This window comes from Mangifera indica, unplaced genomic scaffold (genome assembly GCF_011075055.1).
Source record: "Mangifera indica cultivar Alphonso unplaced genomic scaffold, CATAS_Mindica_2.1 Un_0001, whole genome shotgun sequence".
Classification (NCBI taxonomy): Eukaryota; Viridiplantae; Streptophyta; class Magnoliopsida; order Sapindales; family Anacardiaceae; genus Mangifera; species Mangifera indica.
This window is the reverse complement of record NW_025401093.1, coordinates 1,701,792-1,725,897: the sequence shown is the minus strand read 5'-3', so window position 1 is coordinate 1,725,897 and position 24,106 is coordinate 1,701,792. Positions and strand designations below refer to the sequence as shown.

At 30.1% G+C, this 24,106-nt stretch overlaps 2 protein-coding genes and 1 long non-coding RNA gene across 6 annotated transcripts in view; 1 reads left to right on the top strand and 2 right to left on the bottom strand.

Annotated features, from left to right (window-relative positions):
• LOC123205056 (probable disease resistance protein At4g27220) overlaps positions 1-24,106 on the bottom strand; it is a 76,101-nt gene that overhangs the window by 41,733 nt on the left and 10,262 nt on the right. For 3 of the 4 annotated variants that reach the window (XM_044621859.1, XM_044621860.1, XM_044621861.1), the window contains one exon: positions 23,259-24,076. The exons of the other annotated variant lie outside the window; for it this stretch is intronic. The gene's annotated coding sequence lies outside the window, so the exon portion shown is untranslated. Of the gene's footprint in view, positions 1-23,258; positions 24,077-24,106 lie in introns of those variants that run through there. 4 annotated transcript variants of the gene reach the window in all.
• On the top strand, positions 10,422-11,011 carry LOC123205068. Its single transcript, XR_006499755.1, has 2 exons — positions 10,422-10,723; positions 10,817-11,011. It is a non-coding gene; the product is annotated as an uncharacterized LOC123205068 (long non-coding RNA).
• LOC123205060 lies at positions 11,954-14,994 on the bottom strand. The gene is made up of 6 exons (XM_044621868.1): positions 14,165-14,994; positions 13,929-14,069; positions 13,389-13,844; positions 12,951-13,310; positions 12,629-12,862; positions 11,954-12,541 (listed from the first exon to the last, which is right to left on the bottom strand). The coding sequence occupies exons 1-6, from the start codon at positions 14,600-14,602 to the stop codon at positions 12,143-12,145; spliced, it is 2,028 nt and encodes a 675-aa protein (XP_044477803.1). The 5' UTR covers positions 14,603-14,994; the 3' UTR covers positions 11,954-12,142.

The following is a 24,106-nucleotide window of genomic DNA, read 5'->3' as shown; positions in this document are numbered from 1 at the left end:
GAAACCAAACATAAATATTTTGAGTCACAGAGCTTTTTGTTGCTTATAAATAGTAGTTGCACTGAGAGAAAGATGAATGATTTTGATTATGACATTGAAAATATTTCAGAAAAGGAAGTTGCATAATTTGGAATCCATTTTGATAGTTATGCCCTTAACTGTGTTTATATTCTGAGTGTGAAGTACTGATTGTATTACACTTGGTTGTTAAAATATTTTAGGATTTTCAGTGATTAACTTATGAAATTTGGTTTTATTTTTCTAGCTCCATTTATTCGAGCAATTTTCCGCCCAAGGTTAATACCTTTGTGCAGTGGACACTATTGAAACCAGGACAAAAAAATATGCTGTCTGGCTGGCTTAAGGGTGCCTTTAGTGGTGGAAAAAAGGAGATGCAGGAATCTATTAATCAGCAACTCAATTTCATTCTCAACACTAGAGCTGGATTAGAACCGAGCTTGTTCGAGCTCGAGCTCGGCTCGAATGAGCCTGAAACAAGTCAGACCTATGCAAGCTCGCTCGAGCTCGAGCTTGAGCTACTCGTCAAATTTGCGAATTAAAAATTTTAATATAAAACGACGTCGTTTTGATCAATATGTATTAAAACGAAATTTTGATATAAAACGACGTTGTTTTGATCAATATGTATTAAAACGACATCGTTTTAATGACGAGCTAGTTAAAAGCTCGAGCTCGAAACGAGCCGAACCGAATTCGAGCCGAGTTTTGGCTTAGTTTCCACTAACTCGAGCTCGAACTCGATCTCTACTATATACAAACCAAACCTAGCTCAAGCTCAGATCGGCTCGAATCTAGCCTTGCTCAGCACAACTCCAATCTAGGACAGGTTTTGTTTTTGTTCTTTTGATTTTTCTGTACCTTAATATTCTGTGTTTATTTATTTATTCATTTTTTGCATATTGTTGTATTGAATTTATGTCAATCAACTGTTTGGTGGATAATATACCAATCAAGAAAATCCTAGTTCATAGATAGTAAAAACTGCAATCCAATCTTCTGCTTCATATGTATGTTACTCTTGTACATAAAGATGATCCTGAATAGTAGAGACTAAAGCACTTACAAAAATAGTGATGAAAACAAGTTTACATGTTACTCATATGTATGTTACTCTTGTATGTAAAGATGACCCTGAATAGTAGAGATTAATGCACTTACATAAACAGTGATGAAAACAAGTTTGTTGTGATTACTTGTTAAAGTTATGATGTTTAATTTTTTTGCCAAGAATTTCTGGTCCATCTCCCTGAATTTTCTGATTGCTGTAAAATTAAAACAAAACTAGCAATAATTAACTGTTTTACATAGACCTATCATCCTTGCTTCTGTTCTCATAGTGGAAAAAGATTGTGATCTGATAAAATGGCCACAGTTTATGGTATAAAGTAGTGCTTAGCTGGTGCTGGATATTATCTCATAGATATCCAGACTGATGATTTAGTCTAAGCTTTTTGGTCGCAGATTTGTGGTCCGTCTTTTTCCAAAGAATATGAAAAATCCATGTTTGTACTGAAATTGCATGCTAGCACATAGCTTTCACATGGTAGGCTGCTACCAGCTGATTTTAGGTTTTTAAAAGCATAACTTGTTTATAATTCAATTTACATTAGATTCAAATTCAATGGATAAAATTAATTCTGTGTTGTTCTCTGAAGATATATGCTTAGAGTCTCTCACTCTTGCTTGACTTAGGCAAGATCCTGTTTGGCATTGATACCATGAGCAGCATCAGAATCTAGAACATTGAGGGTGCCCTTCACCCGTAATTATTTTTGTTCATTGACTCTAATTTAAGTATATATTTGTTGGTTTGAATAGCCTTAGAATTAGGTTTGACTTGTGTCAGACATGTTGCATCCCACCAAGTTTGTGGAACAGATAGTATAATGTTCTCATATGTTTGGTTATTCTTTGATTGAATTTTTTTCCATCATAAATTTGATATGTTTTGTACATTGTACCCACTTGAGGGAAAAAGATAAAAACCTCTCTATTTATTGGCAGGCTGGAAGTTAAAGGTAATAAGTATGTCCTAGGGGAATTTCTTGAATTTAAAGGGAAGCAAGAAGATACACAGACTTTGAGATCTATCAGAAAATCTAAAGTGAGTTGTCTAATCATCTAAAAGACTAATATGTTTGGATTAGGTATTCTCTCAAGCATTTATGACTCTTATCTCTTTTCTGGTACTTTTTGTATAAGAAATGTGAACTTATGTACCATATTTTAGACTGAAGAGAGTTTGGTACTTTAAACCTTATGTTTCATCCATCAACCACTAGTATTTTGACTTGGTATAGAATTATTACTGATATTAATGCTTTTCCATGTAATTTAATCCAATTCTTTTATGCGAACTAAATTAAATTTCCTATTTGTCACTGAGTTCAGTGTCTAGGGACGAAATTAGGTAAGTCACATGATCTTAGAATGCAAATTGCAAGTCATACTGTTGCTGCAGACAAAAGCCTAATATGATTAACATTTTGAATACCAATCAAGTATAAATGGATTGAAGCCAACTTATTGTTTTTTTTCTTGACATGTAAGAGCAGAGGAAAAATGGTGATATTTATCATGTAAGGTTACCATATTAGTTGCATTGCTCATAGAAGGCTTTTGGAGATGATCTAGTGGCAACAAATATCAATGCCCATGATGCAAAGATTGATTAACTATTGATGATCCAATTATTGTGCCTGAGAATGAGAGCCCATAATTCAGTTTTCAGCTCTCTCTGCCTCCCACCCTGGTGTGGCAAAAGAAAAACAAACATACAAAGATAACACAATCATGTTTATGCTATTATGCTTCTGTTTCCCTCGATTTTACTGTTCGTTTCAATTGCAGCTCCTCCACGTCTCCAAGTTTTGTACTGTCGTGATTATTGAAGTGAAGGCATGTAAAATTCTGAGTCGAAGGAAGTAACTGTGAGATCAAGTGCTGCAGTTTTATTTCAACCACAGGATTCTACCAAAGTCCGGAAATTCAAGCTGTCTTGGATTCTGTCGATGCAACTGAGTGCCTAAAGATGTTTTTTTCTTAAGTATGAAATCTACATTGGTTTCTGTTTTGTGCGCTTGAACCTTAATCCTTTTCGGTACAATCTATGATATCTAGTAAATATATTTCTAGGAGGTTCAAGGAAAATTTATATACTATCAATTGAAGAAAAGTGAACTTAAATCTGATCCTTTGATTTCTTTTAAGGGTGCATGGCTTGTCATTGTCTCTTAACATAAAAATGGAAAACTTTAAAGAATCTAAGAGTAAGTATAAATCATTATTATGTATGATAATGTTTGGTAGTTATAAATAATTATTGTATTTAGTTGGAATAATAAAAAAAATATATTAAGTTATTATGACACTTAAATGGTTGTAGGTATAATTGTTTTAAAATATTATTTATGTTATTTGTTGTATTAATTAAAAATAATAATATTTTTGTTTTAAAAAGTTAATAAGATAAAATTGTAACAAAATCAAAATTATCTTGATAATCTTTTAATACATAAAGTGAAGATGATAATAAGATTTTCTCATATATTAGTTGACATATAATTATTGATAGTATAAAATTATCAAAAAATTTTATTGTTTGATAAATTAAAAAAGTAATATTAATAATAAAAGATATATTATTGAAATAATTTATTATATTGATGAACCAAACATCCCCTAATGTCATGGTCTTTGTAAGTTACATTAGGCAAGAACCTCTCTACTATAACCTATGTTCCATGTCTCATAATAAAATAGCATTTCCAGCCCAAGGTTTGGCCTAAAAACTCTGTTAAAAAAAGAGTAATAATATGTATATATATTTTTTGTGTATAATTTTAATTCACAAATGTTGTATTAGTCATTATGTAATTAGGTTTTATTTTATTTTTAATTTAAAATTATTTAATTACATAATAACACATCAATTGTATATTCAAATTGTGTATTAAAAATGTGTGTATATATAATTTTATTGTAAAAAAAAATGTCATAAGAGCAAAATATTAATTTTATCATTAATTAATTTAAAAAGCAGTTTTCTATCATAGTCAAACGTTTTAAACAATAAAACTTAACCCTAAAAATGTTTAAAAACTCACAAATTAATTTCTGAAAATTTTCAAATTCTCATATATTTTGAAACTACTATATGGCTTCAATAACTGTAATATGAGTTTACATATATAATTTGTTACATTGTGTTAACTTTTGGAGAGTGTAATACGACTATTATTTTTTAAACTATTGAAGGTGGGGTAATATTTTAAAATTTTCTAAAAGATCCCAAACTTTTTTGAGTTACTAATAACCTCGTAAAAATTTTCATAAAGACCCCAACATTTAAAAAAATTACATTGTACCCCATGATAAACAATTTTATGACAAAAACACTCATATTTATAAGAAGAGAGAAAGAAAGAGTGAAAGTGAAAGGAAATAGAAATAAGAGGTTTGCTATATAATTTGAACATTTGGTTATTTTTATTTTTATTTTTTTTGTTTATTTAAGGTTAGATAATAATTTTGAAAAATAAGATAATAAAGATAAAATAGTAATTTCACTTTCTAATGTTATTATTTCATTAACAAAGTTTAATTTTGGGTGAGAGATATTCCATATGCTTGATTTTGGGTGGGCAAGTGTTAATTATGCCAACTTTGATTTACTTAAATCTACTTAATAGGATTGAGAAGCCTAATTAGACTATCTGGTATGCTTCTGAACAATCAAATTGAATCCCTCCCTCATAATTTACCATTAATTTGTTTAATTTCTTGTTGCTTATTCTCTGTTGGTGAATTCTTGTATCCTCCAAACTGCACCCAAATTCAAGTAAATAAATAAATAAATAAAATCATTTTATACAATAATAATACTACTAAAATATCAACATTTAACTTTTTATTATTTACCTTAAAGGGAGTATTATTGGAGGCGGCAATAGAATGCGGGTGAGCTTCAGGGCCTTATTGTTAAAATTGATTACGTGGTTGAAGCAAACATAACGACTGTATGATGATACATCTTCAAACACGCAGATGTAAGCGTCAACGCTGAATTTGAGATTTATTGTAACTAACAATCCATCTTCGTACATTTCAACCACTCCTTTTAAATACGGATTGGCGATGGTCAAATCAGGACTCATCAACAGCCCTCCATTTATTGACACCATATTGATCTCTTGATCCATCGCCCACATCCACGTTGTTTTCTCTGTTACTGGCTTTGATAATGCATGCCATGACTGCTTAAATACCATTATTGTATCTTATTTTAACCACTTATAAATAGATAAATAAGATTTTCGAAATTAACGGGAAGAAACTTGAGCTTTAAGTGTTAGATTGTACATATTTTATGATACACTTGTACATTGTACATATTTTATGATAAAATCTTGTGTTGATGCACTTATTTATGGTTTAAAGGTTTTTTAACAAAATTTGAGCTTCAAGTGTTAGAACATATTTCAAATATATTGTTTCTTAGTTAGAATATATCCTAAATATATAATTTCCTAGGTTAGCAAATATTATTAATATATGTTTTCTTTTTTTATATTATCATATATTGATTATATTGATTTGTATTGTCATATATAAGATTTTTTATTTGTATAAATTCATATATTATTCAGATAGTTTAATATACTATAAATACAATTTTTTTATATTTTAAACTTGAATTTGATGGATTTGATTGTTATTTTGGTAATTGAATTATGAATGTGTTTGAGATTCATTAAATTTGGATTGTTTTTTAATGAGGTTGAATCAAATTTTAGGCAGATTGGGGAACATTTAACATATCTTGCTAATTTTCAAAAAATTTTAACGAATTACACTAAAAGTTGTTTGGAGGCATAACTACAAACTTTTTATTGTAAAGAGGTCAATACAGTTTTACTTAAGCTAAAAGTTACTGAGGGTTTAGGCTTGAATTTGATGAACTTGATTGTTGTTTTAGTGATTGAGTTGTGAATGTGCTGGGGGGGATTGTATTTGAATAGGATTGAATAAGTTTTTAGAACTAGACAACATTTAGCCTATTATGTTAATATTTAGGCAACATAGGGGCGTAACTAAACTTTATATTCTAAGAGTGTTTAATCCTTAAGCTAAAAGCCAAATTAGGATATAAGTGAAAACTTTATATTATAAAAGAGTTAACAAATTTTTTTAATTTAACCTTTATGCTATTAGCGTATAATCATTGCTAAATGATCTAAGTTGAAGTATACAATGGATAATTGTAAGAGTTTCACACAAATATATGAGAAATAAATTTTTGTAGCCTGTTTACAGGGTAAATATAAGACTTTAAATCTATAAGGTGTTATAAAGTTTACACTTTTAGTGTAATCTATATGTTATTTGCATAAAATTTTCGGACATCTAATCTTTTTTTCCAAAAATTTGTATATTTTTGGATTAATTTTTGTATTTGTTATTCAATAGACCAACCTTAGCAAGTGTATGAGGAGCTTTTCACTTCTCACCATTTCTTTTAAAGACCAAGTGTTAATGAAAAGTACATGAATGCATTTTCACAAGACGTGTTTTGGGACCTTTCTTGACTTTGATGTAAGCAGCCTAACACTTCATTTTAGAATACATCAAATAAAATTAGGGTTTTGTTTAAGTTGGAAATATTCTCATATATAACCAACCTTAGCGAGTCTGACACTATCAAGCATGCTTCAATTAGTCTGTCAAACTACAAACCATATTGTTAAATGAGTTTAGCGCGATATGTATTAGGAATGTAACATTTATTGTTTTATTAAGACTATAATAGGCAAATAATTGGATATTATATGTAGACTGTAATTGGTAATCTTATTATCAACTCCACCTTAGACTTTAAAATATTATTATTAATTTTTAAAATAAAAATAATCTTATTTTCAATTAATATAATAAATAACATAAACAATATTTTAAATAATTATACTCAAGAACACTTAAGTAAAATAATATAGAAGTATTATTTTATTATTTTTGACCAAATATGATAATTATTTATACCTGTCAAATTTTATCAAATATATTAGTAATTTATATTTAGTAATCTTCTAAGTAACCTATTTTCAAGATAATATTCTAATTTTACTAATAAAATATTACTCAAACTAAAGATACTTTAATTGCATTTAAAATTGTTTTAAAATAGGGATAAAAATTAATTAAATGGGACATAAAAATCACTTCCCTTATAAAATATGAGTCAATCCAAGAAGATCGTGTGGAAATTGTGAGCCGCTTGTAGAAAGATCTAATAAGATATTGAATAATGAGACTAAAATAGTATTACCAGCAATTGATGAACTATATGCATATTATGTATTATTATTATGGGAAATTAATTAAAATAGGCAAAAAATTTGCCGCTTATACGTTTTTAGGCCAACTAACAAATGTTTTACCAAAATAAGCAAACCAATATTTTTTTACCTGTTTTACCCTTTTCTCATTTCACATAACTAATCAATTTCATCTTATTTCACCATCGTCTCCTCTTTGAACGTTATTCTTCTATCAACACTTCAACGACAACAAATTTTTATGTGTTTTCTCTCTAGCATTCATCATTATCATATATCAAGTAAGTTTCTTTCGTTTTTTTTTTACATAAATAATATCTGTATCCAGAAAACTGTAAAACTCAAATATAAAAAGTTTAAAACTGTAATCAGTAACTCTAAACTGCTTAAATCTTTTTATAAATATTCAGATTTATAGAATCTATAGTTTTATTAGCCAGATCTAAGTAAAAACGGAAATCGCAGTACATTTCTGGTTAATTGCGTGGTATGCGTTTTGCGGCGGTTTGCGTTGCGCGGTTTGCGTTTGCGCGATATGCGCGGTTTGCGCGGTTTGCGTTTGCGCGGTTTGCGCGATATGCGCGGTTTGAGTTTGCGCGGTTTGCGTCTTGCGTGATTTGCGTTTTTTCCTTTCCGTTTTGCGTTTTGCATGTCTGCTCATCTCTTTTACAATTTCTTTGTGCAGAAATATGGGTCATCTAATATATTTGCTTGGATACGGTGGACATTGGGTTAACCGAGGTGATAATAGTTTGAAATATGTTGGTGGAGTTCAAACATTTGTATCAGTTAGTAAAAAAATAAAGTTTGATGGATTTGTTGAAGCAGTATGCTCTCGTTTAGCCATTAATCAAAGTTGCAATAGTGTAAAAATTTACATGCAAAATCTGACCACTTACAGTGATTTACCATATTTGTTGAAGGATGATTTTGATATACGGATTATGATGAGATTATCAAAGACACATAAAAGGGATCCGTTATTTCTTACAGTGTTTACAAGGCCTACAGAAGGTATAACTAATATGCAACAACAGCGAACTGAACCTATGGATGATGCAATAAACTCTGTGGATAATATATATTCTGAGACACAGCCAGAGGGTATGCCTGAGGGTGATGGGGTTGAGGTTATGATACATGATGAAATAAGAAGGCAGCAACGCCCTTTACGGGGTACAACAGATAGATGTGATGAGATGGATACTATTCTGAGAGAAAATTTTCAACCAGATGAGGAAGAATATGGTGGTTATACTGATTGGGATAATAGGGGTGATGATTTCAGGGATAATGGAAGTGATAATGATAATGGTGGTGATGAGGAATATGGTGATGCCGATGATGATAATGATGAAAACAGAGGTCATAATGGGAGTGGACATGAAGCAGGAGTTGGTCCAAGTAGATTAGGTGAGGAAAGTTTATTTCATAACACTTCAACAATGCATGACCAACCTATTCCTTTGAACGTAGAAGTTACAAATCCTTTTTTCGGTGTTCCAGATCCTTACAGGGATATAGAAAATGAAGGTATTGTATTACATTCAGTTCCACCACGAGATGGGAGAATCAAAGTAAATGATCAGTTCACATCTAAACAGGTGTTGATAGATACGATGTATAGGGATGCCTTAGAAAAAGGCTATCAGATCAAGGTGACTAGTTCGAACAAAAAAAGATGGGATATCAAATGTGCACATGCTCAATGTAAATGGAAGGCAAGGGGAGTTAAATTACATAACACAGATGTTTTTGTATTACGAAAGTTAGAAGCTCACACATGTCCTCGGGATGTGATAATGCCTCACCACAGACAAGCAGGTAAACGGACACTTGGAAAAATATTGCAATCTGTGTTTACTGCTTCTAATCGAATCTATAGGCCAAAAGACATTATAACGGATGTGGCAGATAGATACAAAATAGATATCTCCTATACTCAAGCTTGGCGTGCTAAGAATTGGGCGTTGAATGAGATTAGAGGTTCTCCTGAAGAGTCGTTCAGACAATTACCTGTATATTGTTACAATTTGGAACAAAAAAACCCTGGCAGCATTACACACATTGACACTGATATGGATAATCGGTTTCGTTTTGTCTTTATGGCCTTAGGTTGCTCAATTAGAGCATTTCGAGAATATTGTCGTCCTGTTATTTGTATTGATGGATCCTTTTTAAAAGGACGTTATTGGGGTACACTGTTTGTTGCTGTGGGTAAAGATGGAAACAACCAAATTTATCCTTTGGCTTTTGGTGTAGGGGGAAAGGAAGAAACAATGACTTGGACCCCTTTTTTGAGAGCGTTACATGGGTGTATAGGTGATATTCCAGATTTGGCCATCATTTCAGATAGACATCATGCTATCATTCACTCCGTGCGAGAAGTATTCCCAAATGCACACCACGGTTGGTGTAACCACCATATAAAAGGTAATATGCGAAGCAAGTATAAACAGACAAAGCATATAGATGAGTTGTTTTGGCGAGCAGCGAAAGCTTATCGATTACCAGATTTTGAGGGTGCAATGCGAATGATTAATGAAGAAAATCCTTCAGCAGGTGCATATTTACAGGGTATAGACTATGGACGTTGGGCCCGTGCTTATTTCCCAGGTATTCGATATAATATAATGACAACAAATATTGCTGAGTCGTTTAATGCCTTAGCACGACACGCACGAAAATTACCGGTTATGATGCTACTTGAGTTTTTGCGTTCTACCATTCAGAAATGGTTTTACTCTCGGCGCACTATGTCAGGTTTGTTTATAGATTTTTTATTTTATCATTTTTGGGTATGATGTTTGAATATACATTTATAATATATATTTTTATAATCATGCAGAGGCTTCTACTAATAAACTCACTCCGTGGGCTGAGGAGAAAATAGCAGGTCATATCCTAAAATCAGCTAACATGGTTGTCAAACCAATAAGTATGCACCGATATGAAGTCCACGGTGTGGCCCAATCGATCGTTATAGTGGATCTATGTGCGCAGGAGTGTAGCTGTAAGAAATTTCAATTGTCACATATTCCGTGTACACACGTTGTAGTCGTGGCTAGGTTTCAGAATCTTTCGGATTGTTATCAATGGGTTAGTAAATACTATTCAACCGAATATTGGCAAGCAGTATATCGAGAGAGTGTTGAACCACTAGGAGATCCTTCTGAATGGTTACGTCCGGAGAATCTTCCCGAGATCCAGCCACCTCTAATACAGAATCGTCGTTCAGGCCGACCGTCAGAACAAAGAAGGAGACCATCGCAGGGGGAGGAAGTACGTCAACCTGTTTGTAGTCGGTGTCGCGAGCGTGGGCATACTAGACTTACTTGTGCGAACCCTTTATAATTGCGTACATCCAGGTATCAAATTACTATATATTACATTTGCATTTCAGGTTTTTTGTTTTATTTTTTTGGGTCTATAATATTTTATTTTATATTATTTTGTTGCAGATGTTTAGGATGTGCAATTTGAGGAAACTGGGCACTACAGCGCAATTTGAGGATAATGGGAACTAAGGGAAATTATTTTTTCTGTTTGGATGTATCAATAGATTTGTTTTTATTTTGTATTGTTGTGTAATGATATTTTTTGCAACATTTACTTTGTTTGTATCCAAGGGAAGATATACTAGGTGTTTTTGAAAATCTTTTTTGAGTTTGATTTCTTTTGTTATAAGAGTTTGATGACTTTGTTATAGAATTCTATAGTTGGCACAATTTAATTATACTTGTCTTGGTTGTATTCAGCTGCATCTATTAGTATTTCCATTAGGATGTTCTTTGAACGTGGGCATTTAAGATATGGTAGTATTATGACGCATATTGGCATATAATTTTTTCCAATTTGGTCTTTGCCACTTAGTGCATCTATTAGTATTTCCATTTGTTTGACCCACCATAACTTATTCTCATTGTTTGGATGCCACATACCTGGAATATTTGTAGGATATTGTTCAAGCTAGGCCTTCCAGCTTTCCTATATCTTCCCAAGAATTATTCAGTATCCTTGATGATGCTAGTGAAAAGACATTCCTATCTGGGATACAACATTTACTTTGTAAGAATATATAGCACTGTGGACTCCATTTAATTAAAAAAGTACAATCTACCTTTCAACATCCCATTTTAAAATTTTAAAATTATTAAGTGAATGGTTAAATTTTTAAAAAATTTTGACAGAATCTCCCTTATATTATTACCATTATCCAAATCTTCTTCCTCCTGTTAACATTTTATTCAAAAAAATACACTTTTAATCCAATCATTTCAACCAAAAAGCCACATTAAAATCAATCCAATCAATCTAACCAAACCAACAAAAAAGACACTTTAAAATCACTCAACTCAATCTAACCAATCCAACCAACAAATTCACTTCAATAGCAATCTAACAAATCCAACCAATCTAACCAAAAATGCACTTCAAAATCAATCCACACAATCCAACCAATCGAACCAAAATTGCACTTCAATATCAATCTAACCAATCCAACCAATCTAACAAAAAATACACTTCAAAATCAATACACACAATCCAACCAATCTAACCAAAAATCACTTCAAAATCAATCCACACAATCCATCCAATTCAACCGAAAATGCACTTCAATAGCACTTCAAAATCAATCCAACGTAACTCTTTCGCAAAGCATGAATAATATGAAACATCAATAAATTACTATCATGCTAAACAACATAACAGAATAATAAAAATATATGTACTATTTACACATACAATCAAAAAAATCTATAAATTTACATAACTAAGAAACAATATCAACAAGTGCATCCATGAGCAAAAATCTTAGCCGCGATCATCCTACGCAAAGTAATACTATCAGAGGATGTATAGTCAAATTTCCGACCGGTGGCTAAATACTCTATCATCAAAAGTGTGAATACGCCACAATCACCAGAGGCTTTGCCTTGTTGTGGAACATCAGTACATCGCATCAACGTGAATGGCTCCAAGTTAGGGTTATCACCCCTAACCTCCCAGTATCTAGTGGCATTAATGATAGCCGGAAGATGTTGATATCGTGCCATCATATTAATGAACTTATCCGTAGAAGATATGAAGCTAGTTGAAGAGTCGTATACGGTAAAAGTCCACGCTTTGAGATCAATTTCCCCACATGCCCAATGTTGACAATCATAATTGATAGGAATGTACACCTGCAAAAACAATAACAAAAATCTAGTAAATAACATAACATAATCTTAATTAAAATAAAATACTCTAAAATATAACATTTTAAATACTTTATCAACTTTCGCCCATGCAACGTATCTCATATCCCTTTCCTGTTGTATAAGCTGTGGACAGCTCCCTTCGATAGGATCTAATAATAGTCGAGGCCATTGAAAGTCGTCAACATCAGCCACTTCTCGATCTTGTAAAATACGTGGTAACCAACCATCCCAAAACGTGTCAACACATGTCCAATTGTCAGTGGGATATGAATGACGTAACATCACTAAGTAATTATCCATATGCTGAAAAAATGTCAAAAACATAAATTATAATTACTTTATTTTACAGAAATAAAATCGTATAAATATAAAAATATATTGAATTAAGCACCTCATCCGTTAACCAATTGTTTTCAGTGCAAATGTGGTCCCACCAGTCAAGCTTCTTACAAGGCCCATGCAAATAAGTCAAAGCAGTGTCGTTATTGTCAGCATTATCAAACCATTGGTCAAAATTAATATTTATTTGTTGGTTCCCTTCTCGTGGCCGGCGTGGTCTCATAGGATCAGTAAAAGGGCTGAGTAGTGCCCGCCCCTTCTTGATAATTCTTCCACGTAATGTCCTTCGGGTATTCGACCGAGGTTGAAGTGGTGTTTCCGTAGGTCTACACTCAGTAGCTACCTCATTATAATCAGGTGGACAAACATCATCATCCTGTGCTACCTCAAAAATGACCTCAGCTGACTCATCCTGTGTTATTATAAAAGATTATAATTATCATCATCTCATTTTAAATATAAAAAAAATCATTTAGGCATTTTTACTAACCTCATCTCCGGGGGTGGCATAAAACATACGTTGCATATCAGAAACTTTTGTTTCAATTGATGTTTGTCGCTCTTCAAAGTGTCTAAAACGTTCTTCCACTGTTTCCATGAATCCACGTAACATTTCCTCAATACGAACATATCCAGTAGAAGATGTGGATGCAGCATGTGTAACACCAAGGGATCTCCTTGTAGTTTGCCGAGGAGACATTGATGTTCGATGTGTGGATTGATGCTCTGACCTAGTAACTGGTGGTGGAGTCCATTCAGACCTTGCTGGACTATGTACAGATATACTTTGACGTGTAGGGTGAGAAGATTGGATTGCATCACTAGATTGAATAAGCATACGATCATCATCAGATTCTTCTGTGTACCCCATATAATCCATAACTTCTTTGAACCAATCAGATTGCTTTTCCTCAATAGATGGAATCAAGACAGGAGTGACAACATCCTAATAAATATTTTACTAAATGTATCAATTTTTTATATATAACAAATTAACTTAATTTTTAATATAAAAAATATATTAATATACCTGAGAAGTTTCGAATAGGCAGTTAACAAGATCCCACCCTGGTCTCTCAAGTGTCTTCCATCTCAACATACGAGGAATTCTATCTGTAGATTTGCAAGCTACGAAACCCCCTAAGTTATTGAGAGTTTCATATATCCATAGCTGCACCCAAATATAAGGATATTTATTTATAAAATAAATAACTTAAGCATCAAAACAGAAAAAATAATATAAATAATATTTAAAACGAATGATACCTGAAATGCAACTGTAAATCCCATTAATGCATAACATTGCACTGGAATTTTTGGATCGTATGCCCGATGATCATTCATAACTTCTTCATATCGTTTCTCTATTGCTCGGCTCATTGATTCTGCAGTCAACGTCCAAACCATAGTCCCCCACGGATATTTATTGAAACTATCCCAATCATCTACTAACTGTAATATAAGTTCTGATACTACTTTTCGATTATCTGCTCCTAATAATCCATAATGTATCAGATATAATGCAGCCATCTTGACAGCATCTTCATCATTGTTTCCCCACACCTTAGACATGAAACTTTTACTTAAATCCTTATAAGTCACCGATTTATCACTTCGAAAGTATTTATTTTTAAAATTCAATGAATCTGTAGTTATGTAATCAATCATATCTAATTCTTTACTAAACCTTAATCCAGTAATCATAGCAAACTCAATCGGACTAAATCTACAATCAATCCCATTTAACCGAAACCAAAATACTTCTCCCAACTCTTCCTTATTCACTTGTCGAAATAATACACTATGTAATAAAGTTGAACTATATCCATGGACTTCAAGATCCAAAAAATGCCCAAAACATGATTGTCTAAATAATATTTTCTGCTGTAAATTTAATTTTGCTCTTATATGTTGTACCGTATCCTTGTGACTTCGAATATTAATAGTAACTCTAAAATCATGCGCATTATTAAATCTTCTCTCACCAACTTGATTATTAATAGGAAATTTCTGAAAAAAACACGTCAAAAATGAAATGAAATGATATAAGTTTGATTCAATAAATTTAAATTTAAACAGGTGAATCGCAGTGCAGAACGTATTTTGCGCGATTTTGCGCGGTTTGCGCGGTTTGCGCAGTTTGCGTTGCGCGGTTTGCGCGGCTTTGCGTTTGCGCGGTTTGCGCGGTTTGCGCGCTTTGCGCAGTTTGCGCGGTTTGCGCGCTTTGCGCGGTTCCGTCCTCTGCAACTTTCCGTCGCGTTCGTCTTCCGACGGCCATACTTCCAGCCATCTATTACCATTCCAAACGCAAATATATAAAAAAAATATACTAGGTTTTACTGTGCAAACCCTAGCCACCGTCTCAAGCATTATAACTACCCTTATATCCACCGTAAATCGACGCACATTCTCATAATCATTCAATCAATAACATAACATCCCAATATTAAGCAATATCCACAATAAATTATTTTCAACCGATCAATGGAGATTACATCAACCAAATAAATAAAATAAATATAAACTGTAGCTAACCTCGGAAGCCATTGTTGATATATTTTATTACTTCGAACAGATTTTGGCTATTTTTCCTCTAATATTCGCCGGTGACGGTGATTTTTGCTCTGTATTTTCAGATTGCTGCTTTCGGCCTCCTTTTTTCCGTTTTCGGCAAAGAAACTTTCAAAATATGTTTTACTAGGGTTTTTAACGTAAGGGTAAAACAGGTAAAAAAATATTGGTTTGCTTATTTTGGTAAAACATTTGTTAGCTGGCCTAAAAACGTATAAGCGGCAAATTTTTTGCCTATTTTAATTAATTACCCTATTATTATTATTATTATTTAAGATCAACATTTATATATTTCTGGTTTCTTCTTGTTAACTTTCCAATATAATTTGTATGTTACAATTTAGAGGTGGTAGCAACTCAGGCTAGCTTCAACACAACTTACCATATTTGTTGGTCATATCGGGTTAAGACTTGTATAGTAACGGATCTTACAAGTTGGGTAGCCAACAAAAATACTAAAGTCCATGGCATGACCAATGCTTTAGGGGCTCATATTGTGTTAAGGCCTTAATGGGCCCACCTGCAGACTAGTTCGGTTTTTTATTAATAAATTATTTTTTAAATTAATTATTAAATTTTACTAATTTATATTTACTTTTAATTTAATACGATCGAAGATAGTACTTCGTAAATGGTGGGTCGATTCTCTAAATCACATTTTGTATTTATTTTTAAATGATGTAAAATCATTTTTTATTACTTATTTTCGTATTCTAATTAAAAGAAACTTTTCATTTTATCCGTGATGTCGTGTTGGAACTTACTTTCTCTAATTGTTTTTTCTTTGCTCACCTAACGTTTGATGCAGGACAACTGTCACTCATATACTCTACCAACAAGAAGAATCGAGAAACTCACACGCATGGCCTTCAAATAGTGTCACTTTTGGTTTTTTTTTTTTTTTTTTGCTTTAGCTGCTGCTCCACCTTTTATTGAATGTCTAACAACTTAGTTTTTATTTTGTTTTTACAATTTTGTTAATTATTATTTTCCTTTAAAATATTTTAGTAATGAAAAAAACTTAATATGTTCTAAATGGAAAAAGTGTTCAAATGATTAAGGCAAAATCACTTTTTTAGACTCAATTTGGGCAGACATGGGTGCGGTGTAAACACCATAAGAGAGATTTTGTAGGGATAAGTAAGTTCACATAGCTTGAAGATGAAAAAAACAAATCCATCGTATTTTAAATCGTATTACATATAAAAGAATCATGACAAATTTTGAGGATGTTGATTTATTTTACTTAACTCTTTGACTTGATGATAGATAAAATGAACTTAATTTTTTCTGTTTGTAAGTTGTTGTTAGTGTGTTGTGTGTATATGTGTGTTAGAGGTAGAGAGAAGACCAATTTCTATTTGTGTGTTAGAGGTATAGAAAAGTCACATACTTTTTATTTTATAGAGTCACATCTTACCATTAGTAAAAAGTCACATTTTTATATTAGTAAAGAATCACCTTTTTTTAATTATAAAAAATCACTTCTTTTCATTATAAGGAGTCACATTTTTATATTAGCTAATAAAATTGAGGTATTCAAAATCTTATTAAATATAAATTATTTTATCAAATAAACACTATTATAGTTGATAAAATAAACTTTCAATATGTTATATAAGTCATAAATCTTACACCAATCACAAACTATGGCTTTTGTTTGTACATATAAGTGTGTACAATTTATTTATATGCAGAACTTTATTTATATGGAAAATGATTTGTAGCCCTTATTATTTCTCTCTATAACCCTACTTTCAACTAAAAGTGAGGATGAAATTGTAATATATAAAAATAGAGTATTATTCATCATCATTCATACTTTAAATTTGAAGCTTTATATTTGTAGTTACTAAAAAATCAAAGATAAATTGACATAATAATCACTAATTTAAAACGGGGCTTCGATAAATTTGCTGTTACTTTTCATGAAGTCCTTATTTTCTCGTCATAAATCAAAACCTCTTGAAGGTTAGTCAAAGAAATTGCTCACTCATTTCATGTTTCTTTTCATTGAATATCTTTGCTTCTTGCCACACCATAAAAATTAATTATCACATTATCTCAATTGGATGATTAAGAATTAGTTTAATTAATCCTTAATTGTAATTTATTTAATAAAAAGTTTTTTCCTAATTATAGGCTAAAAAATTCTTACCCAAGGTTTGTTGAAATGTTAAATTTAATGTCATTAAGTTACAAAAAGTAAGATTTTCATCCATAATTTTGTCAGTGGATTTTGATAAGTGAAAAAACCAAAAAGTCATTTAACATATTTCCGTTTGTAGTTTAGTTGTGATTTTATGATGATTGTTTCTTTTAACTGTTGTATTAGCTGATTATAAATTTATAGTCCAAGTTTCTTCTTATTTATGCATATATATACAAGAGGCCATTTGATAGTGCATTCAAAAATCGTGTGGCCTTAATCTATAACCAAATATTTTGCTAATTTTTGTATTTGTGCAAGTTTGTTGTAGCTTAGTGTTTTATATAGTTTTTTAATTTTGGTTATTTATGCATATTTAAATCTAGAACAAAAGAACATGAGAAGAGTAACAACATACGTATAAACAAATTATATAAATTTATTTATACAAATTAAAATAATAGTATTTGATTGTGTAAATTTAAAATAAAAGAAAAAATAAATAATTATATCACTTAATTATAAACTACGGGTTTTGTTTGTATATATAAATTTGTATAATATATTAGTATGTATAGTTTTATTTATATGGGAAATGATTTGTAACCCTTATTATTTTTCTCTATAAACCTACTTTCATTTTTAAGTGAGTATTATTTTTCTTTATAGCCCTACTTTTGAGTTTCAAATTAAAGTGAGGATGAAATTGTAATATAAAAAAACGAGTTTTATTCATCATCATTCATACTTTACATTTGAAGCTTTATATTTGTAGTTATTGAAAAATTAAAGATAAATTGACAACATAATCACTAGTTTAAAAAATCGAGCTTCAATAAATTTATTGTTAATTTCCAATAAGTCTATGTTTATTTAATCATAAATCAAAACTCCATGAAGGTTAATAAGAGAAATTGCTCACTCATTTCATGTTTCTTTCCATTGAATGTCTTTGCATCTTACTAAACCACAAAAATCAATTATCACATTATTTCAGTTAGATGATTAAAAATTAGTTTAATTGATCCTTAATTGTAATTTATTTGATAAAAGTTTGTCTTAATTATAGGCTAAAAGATTATCACTCAAGGTTTGTTGAAATGATAAATTTACTGTTATTAAGTTACAAAAAGTCAAATTTTTATCCATAATTTTTTTAGTAAATTTTATTAAGTGAAAAGACAAAAAAGTCATTTTACATTGATTTTTCTATTCTATTTTCTTTCATTCAAAATGAGGCATGTTCTCAGTGAACTATAATTTTTTTAAAAAAATTGTTAGGGGTATTAAAAAAAATTTAGAGTGTTTTGCAAATTTTGAAAAAAGTTAGGGGTGTATTAAAGTTTTTTAATATATCTTTTTATAGTTCCTACATTAATAGTTATACCTCCATAAAATTGAACAAAACTAGATATTTTAAAATTGATAAAAGTTTTAATATTTTTAAAAGGGTTAAGTGATAAATTTTTAAATTAATAAGAATATATTAATAATTTAATATTTATATTAAGTGTTAATAGCAGTTTCATAATTTCAATGAAATGTTGAAATTATCAATCAAGAAAACTAAATAGAATTTACTATAGGGAATAGATAATGGGTTAAAATTTGACTTCTTAAAATTCGGGTGGGGAATAGTTAGTTGAATCCAGAATATCAACATGTTTAAAATAGATGATGATGGTTAAAAAGAACTATAGTAGAGGGCAAATAAATTGTTTATAACTTTTTTTTTTGTATTTTTTAAATCCTAATTTCCAAAAATGGCTCATACAATATTTATATTGGATCTATTCTTTCTCATTTAACCCTAAAAAAATAAATTCATTCCAATTGTATGAACAACTTTTTTCTTTTAAAACATATTAAGTTTTTTATTATTAAAATATTCTAAAAAAAATAATAATTAACTAAATTAAAAAAAATAGAAACTAAATTGTTACATATTAAATAAAAATTGCAATAGCAGATAAAAAAAAAAATAACAAGTGACACTATATGAAGGCCACACATGGGAGTTTCTCAATGCTTATGTTGGCAAAGCATATGAGCAACAACTATTCTGAATCAAGTGTTAGATAAGCCAAAAATATGTAATTAGAGAAACTAAGTTCCAATGTGGGGTTATCAATAAAATAAAGAATTTTCTTTAATTGCAATGCAAAAATAAATAATAAAAATAATTTTACATCATTTAAAAATAAATACAAAATGTAAATATAAATATAAATTAGTAAAATTTTATAATTAATTTAAAAAATTAATTTATTAATAAAAATTGAAACACAAAATATAATCGAAAAAATATAAAACTATTAAGCAAATAGAAACTAAATTGTTTGAATGATTTAAAATTTGATTGAAATTTGAAAGAGTTTGACATTGAAATTGAATTAAAAAAAATGTAGAGAGAATGAGAAATTATGTTTTGAATGTGATTTGAAGAGGGGAAAAAAGAGGGTTTATATAGAAAAAAAAAATGTATTTAAAATATATTTATTTTTTAAATAACCTGTTGCACTCATCTGGTCTGGGCTGCACTGAAAATAGGGTGACCCCCTACATGTCTAAACTTGGGGAATAATAATTAACTTGTTGTCTGACAAATGTACTATTGTTTCAATGAAAATAAAAAAATTAATAAAGAAATTATATAAAATATAATAATCAATCATCAAATGCATCATTTTAGATTATTAATTAGAACGGATGACTTACTCCCATTCAAATATTAGTATTTTCTTAAGTTATCTTTTAAAAATTTTAAATATTTATTTATTTATTAAACATTTAAGTTATTATAAGAGGTAAAATTATTATTTAATAAAAATATTTAAAAAAACTAAAAATTTATCATATTTTTTATAGATTTAAAACTCTAAGAATTCCCCCCTCCCACCCCCACTCCCAACCTAAAGTTTAAAAAACGACAAATTTTACTGCTCTCCCCTGATCGCCTTCATTAGACAAAGACTATTTGTGTTGAGTGATTTCGAAATTATATCAAAGTAATATTCAATCACATTATAACAAATCATCTTATTGTACTATTGAATGCTTAAAACTGGCTGTTCACATCATTATTCATATAAAAAACTAAACAAGATAGAAAATGTGACTGATAAGATATTATGCAATTGATATATATTATCTTATTAAATTTTAAATAATAGAAAGAAAAAATGAATATAATTTTTGAAACTATTCAAAAATAGTTTATATTTAATTTAAAATCATCTAATTATATAATAATATATTATTTGTATATTTAATTATATACATAGAATTGTATCCACATAGTTTAATTAATATATATTTATCACGTAATGACACATATAAGTGTATATCCATTTGTATACTTAAAGTGAGTATACATGGATTTATTAAATAAAATAAAATTGTATTATTGAATTTGAAAGTTTTGTCATTGATTGTATTAATTTGAAAGTAAATATAAATTAGTAAAATTTAATAATTAATTTTAAAAAATAATTTATTAAAAATAAAGCATAAAATATAATTGAAAATTATATATAATTATTAAAAAAGTGAAAATTAAGTTATTAAATAGAATTAAAATTTGATTGAGATTCGAGGAAGTTTGAGATTGAAATTGAACGAAGAAAATATGGAGAGATAGAGAAATTATATTGCGGACGTGGTTTGGAAAGCGGGGAAGGGGGATTTATATGGAAAATAAAAAAGAAGAAAATTTTTTAAAAAAAATTCAGGCCAACAATTACTAGAGCCCCAAGGGCTACTGGCTTGGCCTGGCTTCTGCACCTGCAGAGGCATCTGTTATATTCTAAAAGTTTTTTTATTTGGCCAAAAGATTTATTCCTATCCAAGGTTTAGTGTATTTTGAAACTTTCATCCACTAATTTTTGAAAATTCAAATACCCACTTATTATCTATTTTCTGTTAAAATTCTCTATTAGAGTTAAGGGTAAAAGTGTTACTTTCTAAAAATCTAAAATTTTATTTATTTTTTTATTTTAGTTTTGAAAACTAACAGTTACACCATTAATTTCATATTTTTCAGGTTTGAAAAATGACATTTTTCCTCGGCTCTTGATTTCATAATTTTCAAAACTTCTTTTCCTACCCTCCCCTAGATTTTTTGAAATTTCTTTCATGGCCATACACTTTTAAGTTTATTGTCTTTCTTCCAATGTCACATCCATCTATCTTCAATCACTTCTTTCCCCGATATTTGAGTTATTGTGTTAGCATCTCCCTCTCCGATGATCTTCAAAATGAAAACCACATCGTAATCGATCAAAATCAAGTGAAAGATTCAGTATTTCGATGGAAATTGAGCGAAAGATTCACTCGATTTTGACTGAGATGGAAGTGGGAGGGAGCATCGATTTATTGAATTGAAGATGAATCATCCAAATCGAAACCCTAAGTCTTGCGCCTAGATTTCTCTATCAATTTCAAGGTAGTTTTTACAGTGGAAATGAATATTGGGCTGATGATGACTCATATCTTGGGGAGTGAGACCGTCAAAGACGGACGATGTGACGCTAGAAGAAGTCTTTTGGCCTTCCAGGCTAGAGTGAAATCAGGGAAACCTCATGCCATGTCTAAACTTAGAGAATAATTAACGTGATCATTTGAATGGAAATAAAAAAATATATAAAGAAATTATTTAAAATATAATAATCAGTTACATAATTTTAGGTTACCAATTATACCAAATTAGAGGAAGAAACTCAACTTTGAGTTTTTATTAATAATTATCTGAATATCTTCTTTTTCTTCCTAGGTAACTACTATTTTTCATCCACATTTTAAAAAGCCAAAATTTTATTTTTCACCTACTGTCATGAAAATTATTATTATTCTATTTAGTTTTCACAAAAAATTATAATTTTATTCTTTCATTAAAATTACAAAACTTCTTTTAATATTTAATATAAATATCAAAATAATAATATGTCCTTATCAATTTAAAATTTATCCCTTAAACCTTTAAAAAATTTCAAAACTTTAACTAATATTAAAATATCATGTTTTAGTCAATTTTTTAGGGATATAACGTTATTTTTAGAACCATCAAAAGATATATACAAAATTTTAAAAAGCCTAAATGTTTTCCAAAATTTCAAAAATACTCTAAAATTTTATTAATACCTCTAACATTTTTTTAAATTATAGTTTAACCTTAAACATGTCTCATTTTGAAAAAATAAAATAAAATAAAAAAATCTATATAAAATAACGTTTTTATCTTTTCACTTGACATAACCTTCAAATAGGTTTTGATAAATGGTGAAAAAATATGGACTTGTTGCAGATTAATAACAAATTTATTGAAACTCCATTTTAAATTGGTGATTATTCTATTAATTTATTTTTATTTTTTCAATAAGTATAAATATAAAACTTTAAATTAAAAGTACGAATGAAGAAAAATACTCTTTTTTATATTCAATAAAACAGTTTCATCCTCACTAAAAAATTTAAAATTGAGTTATAAAGAAAAATATTCAGGGCTAGTAATCATTTCCCATTATTCTTTGGTAAAGGACTAAAATATGCAACGAGTTAACTAAAATTATAAAACTGTATAAACACAAAGCTAGAACAAACTAGTATAAATACTAAAATTACCGAAATATTTGGTTATAGATCAAGGGCACAAGATTTTTGAATGCACTATCAAATGGCTCTTGTAGATATATATACATGAATAGAAAAGAAATTCAAGTAATCCAGCAGTATTCCCAAGAAGAAACTTGGATCATAAATTTATAATCAGTTAATACAACAGTAACAACAAACAAGAAGAAACGAGCATAATTGTTGCACCTGGGAAAAAAAACTAGGACTGCAAGGATGAGGTGACCAATGCTGCTATTCCTGGGCAGCTTGGGCATTGGCAGGATTTCGCCCAAATGGCTGCACTGCTGCACAATCAGGAAAGGCAAAGTAGCAGGCAGACCGGTAGTGCTTGCTTCTTCCGAGAACTGCACAGACAGCTTTCCTGTGCAGACTTCAGCTCCAGTAAAAAACAGCTCAAGAGGAACACAGCAAAAATAAATCTCCATAGCAGAACCCAGCAACCAGTAGAAGGAAGCCAGTAGAAGAATAAATTCAGTCAAACAGACTGCAGCACTGGAGAAGAATAAAATCTGGAACAGACTGCATTAGAAGGAAGGCAGGATTCTATTGCAGTGAAAACCAGGAAGCAGAAACGTTGAGCTGCTACAGTCGACCAGAGAAAGCAGGAGCGTAGGACAGAAAATCTGGGCATAGAAGTAGAAAAAATCTGGGATTGGATCCAAATTGGTAACATATATAATTTGGATCCTACAGCAGCTGTAATCCCATGACAAGCACAGCAGGTAAGCAATTGCAGAGGTTGGTTCTGGAAAGACAGGACAATACAGGGAACCAAGGAAACAGAGGATCCACAATCTATTCTGGAGCAGAACACCTGGAACCAGAAGCTGCACAAGATAAACAAAAATATCAATTGA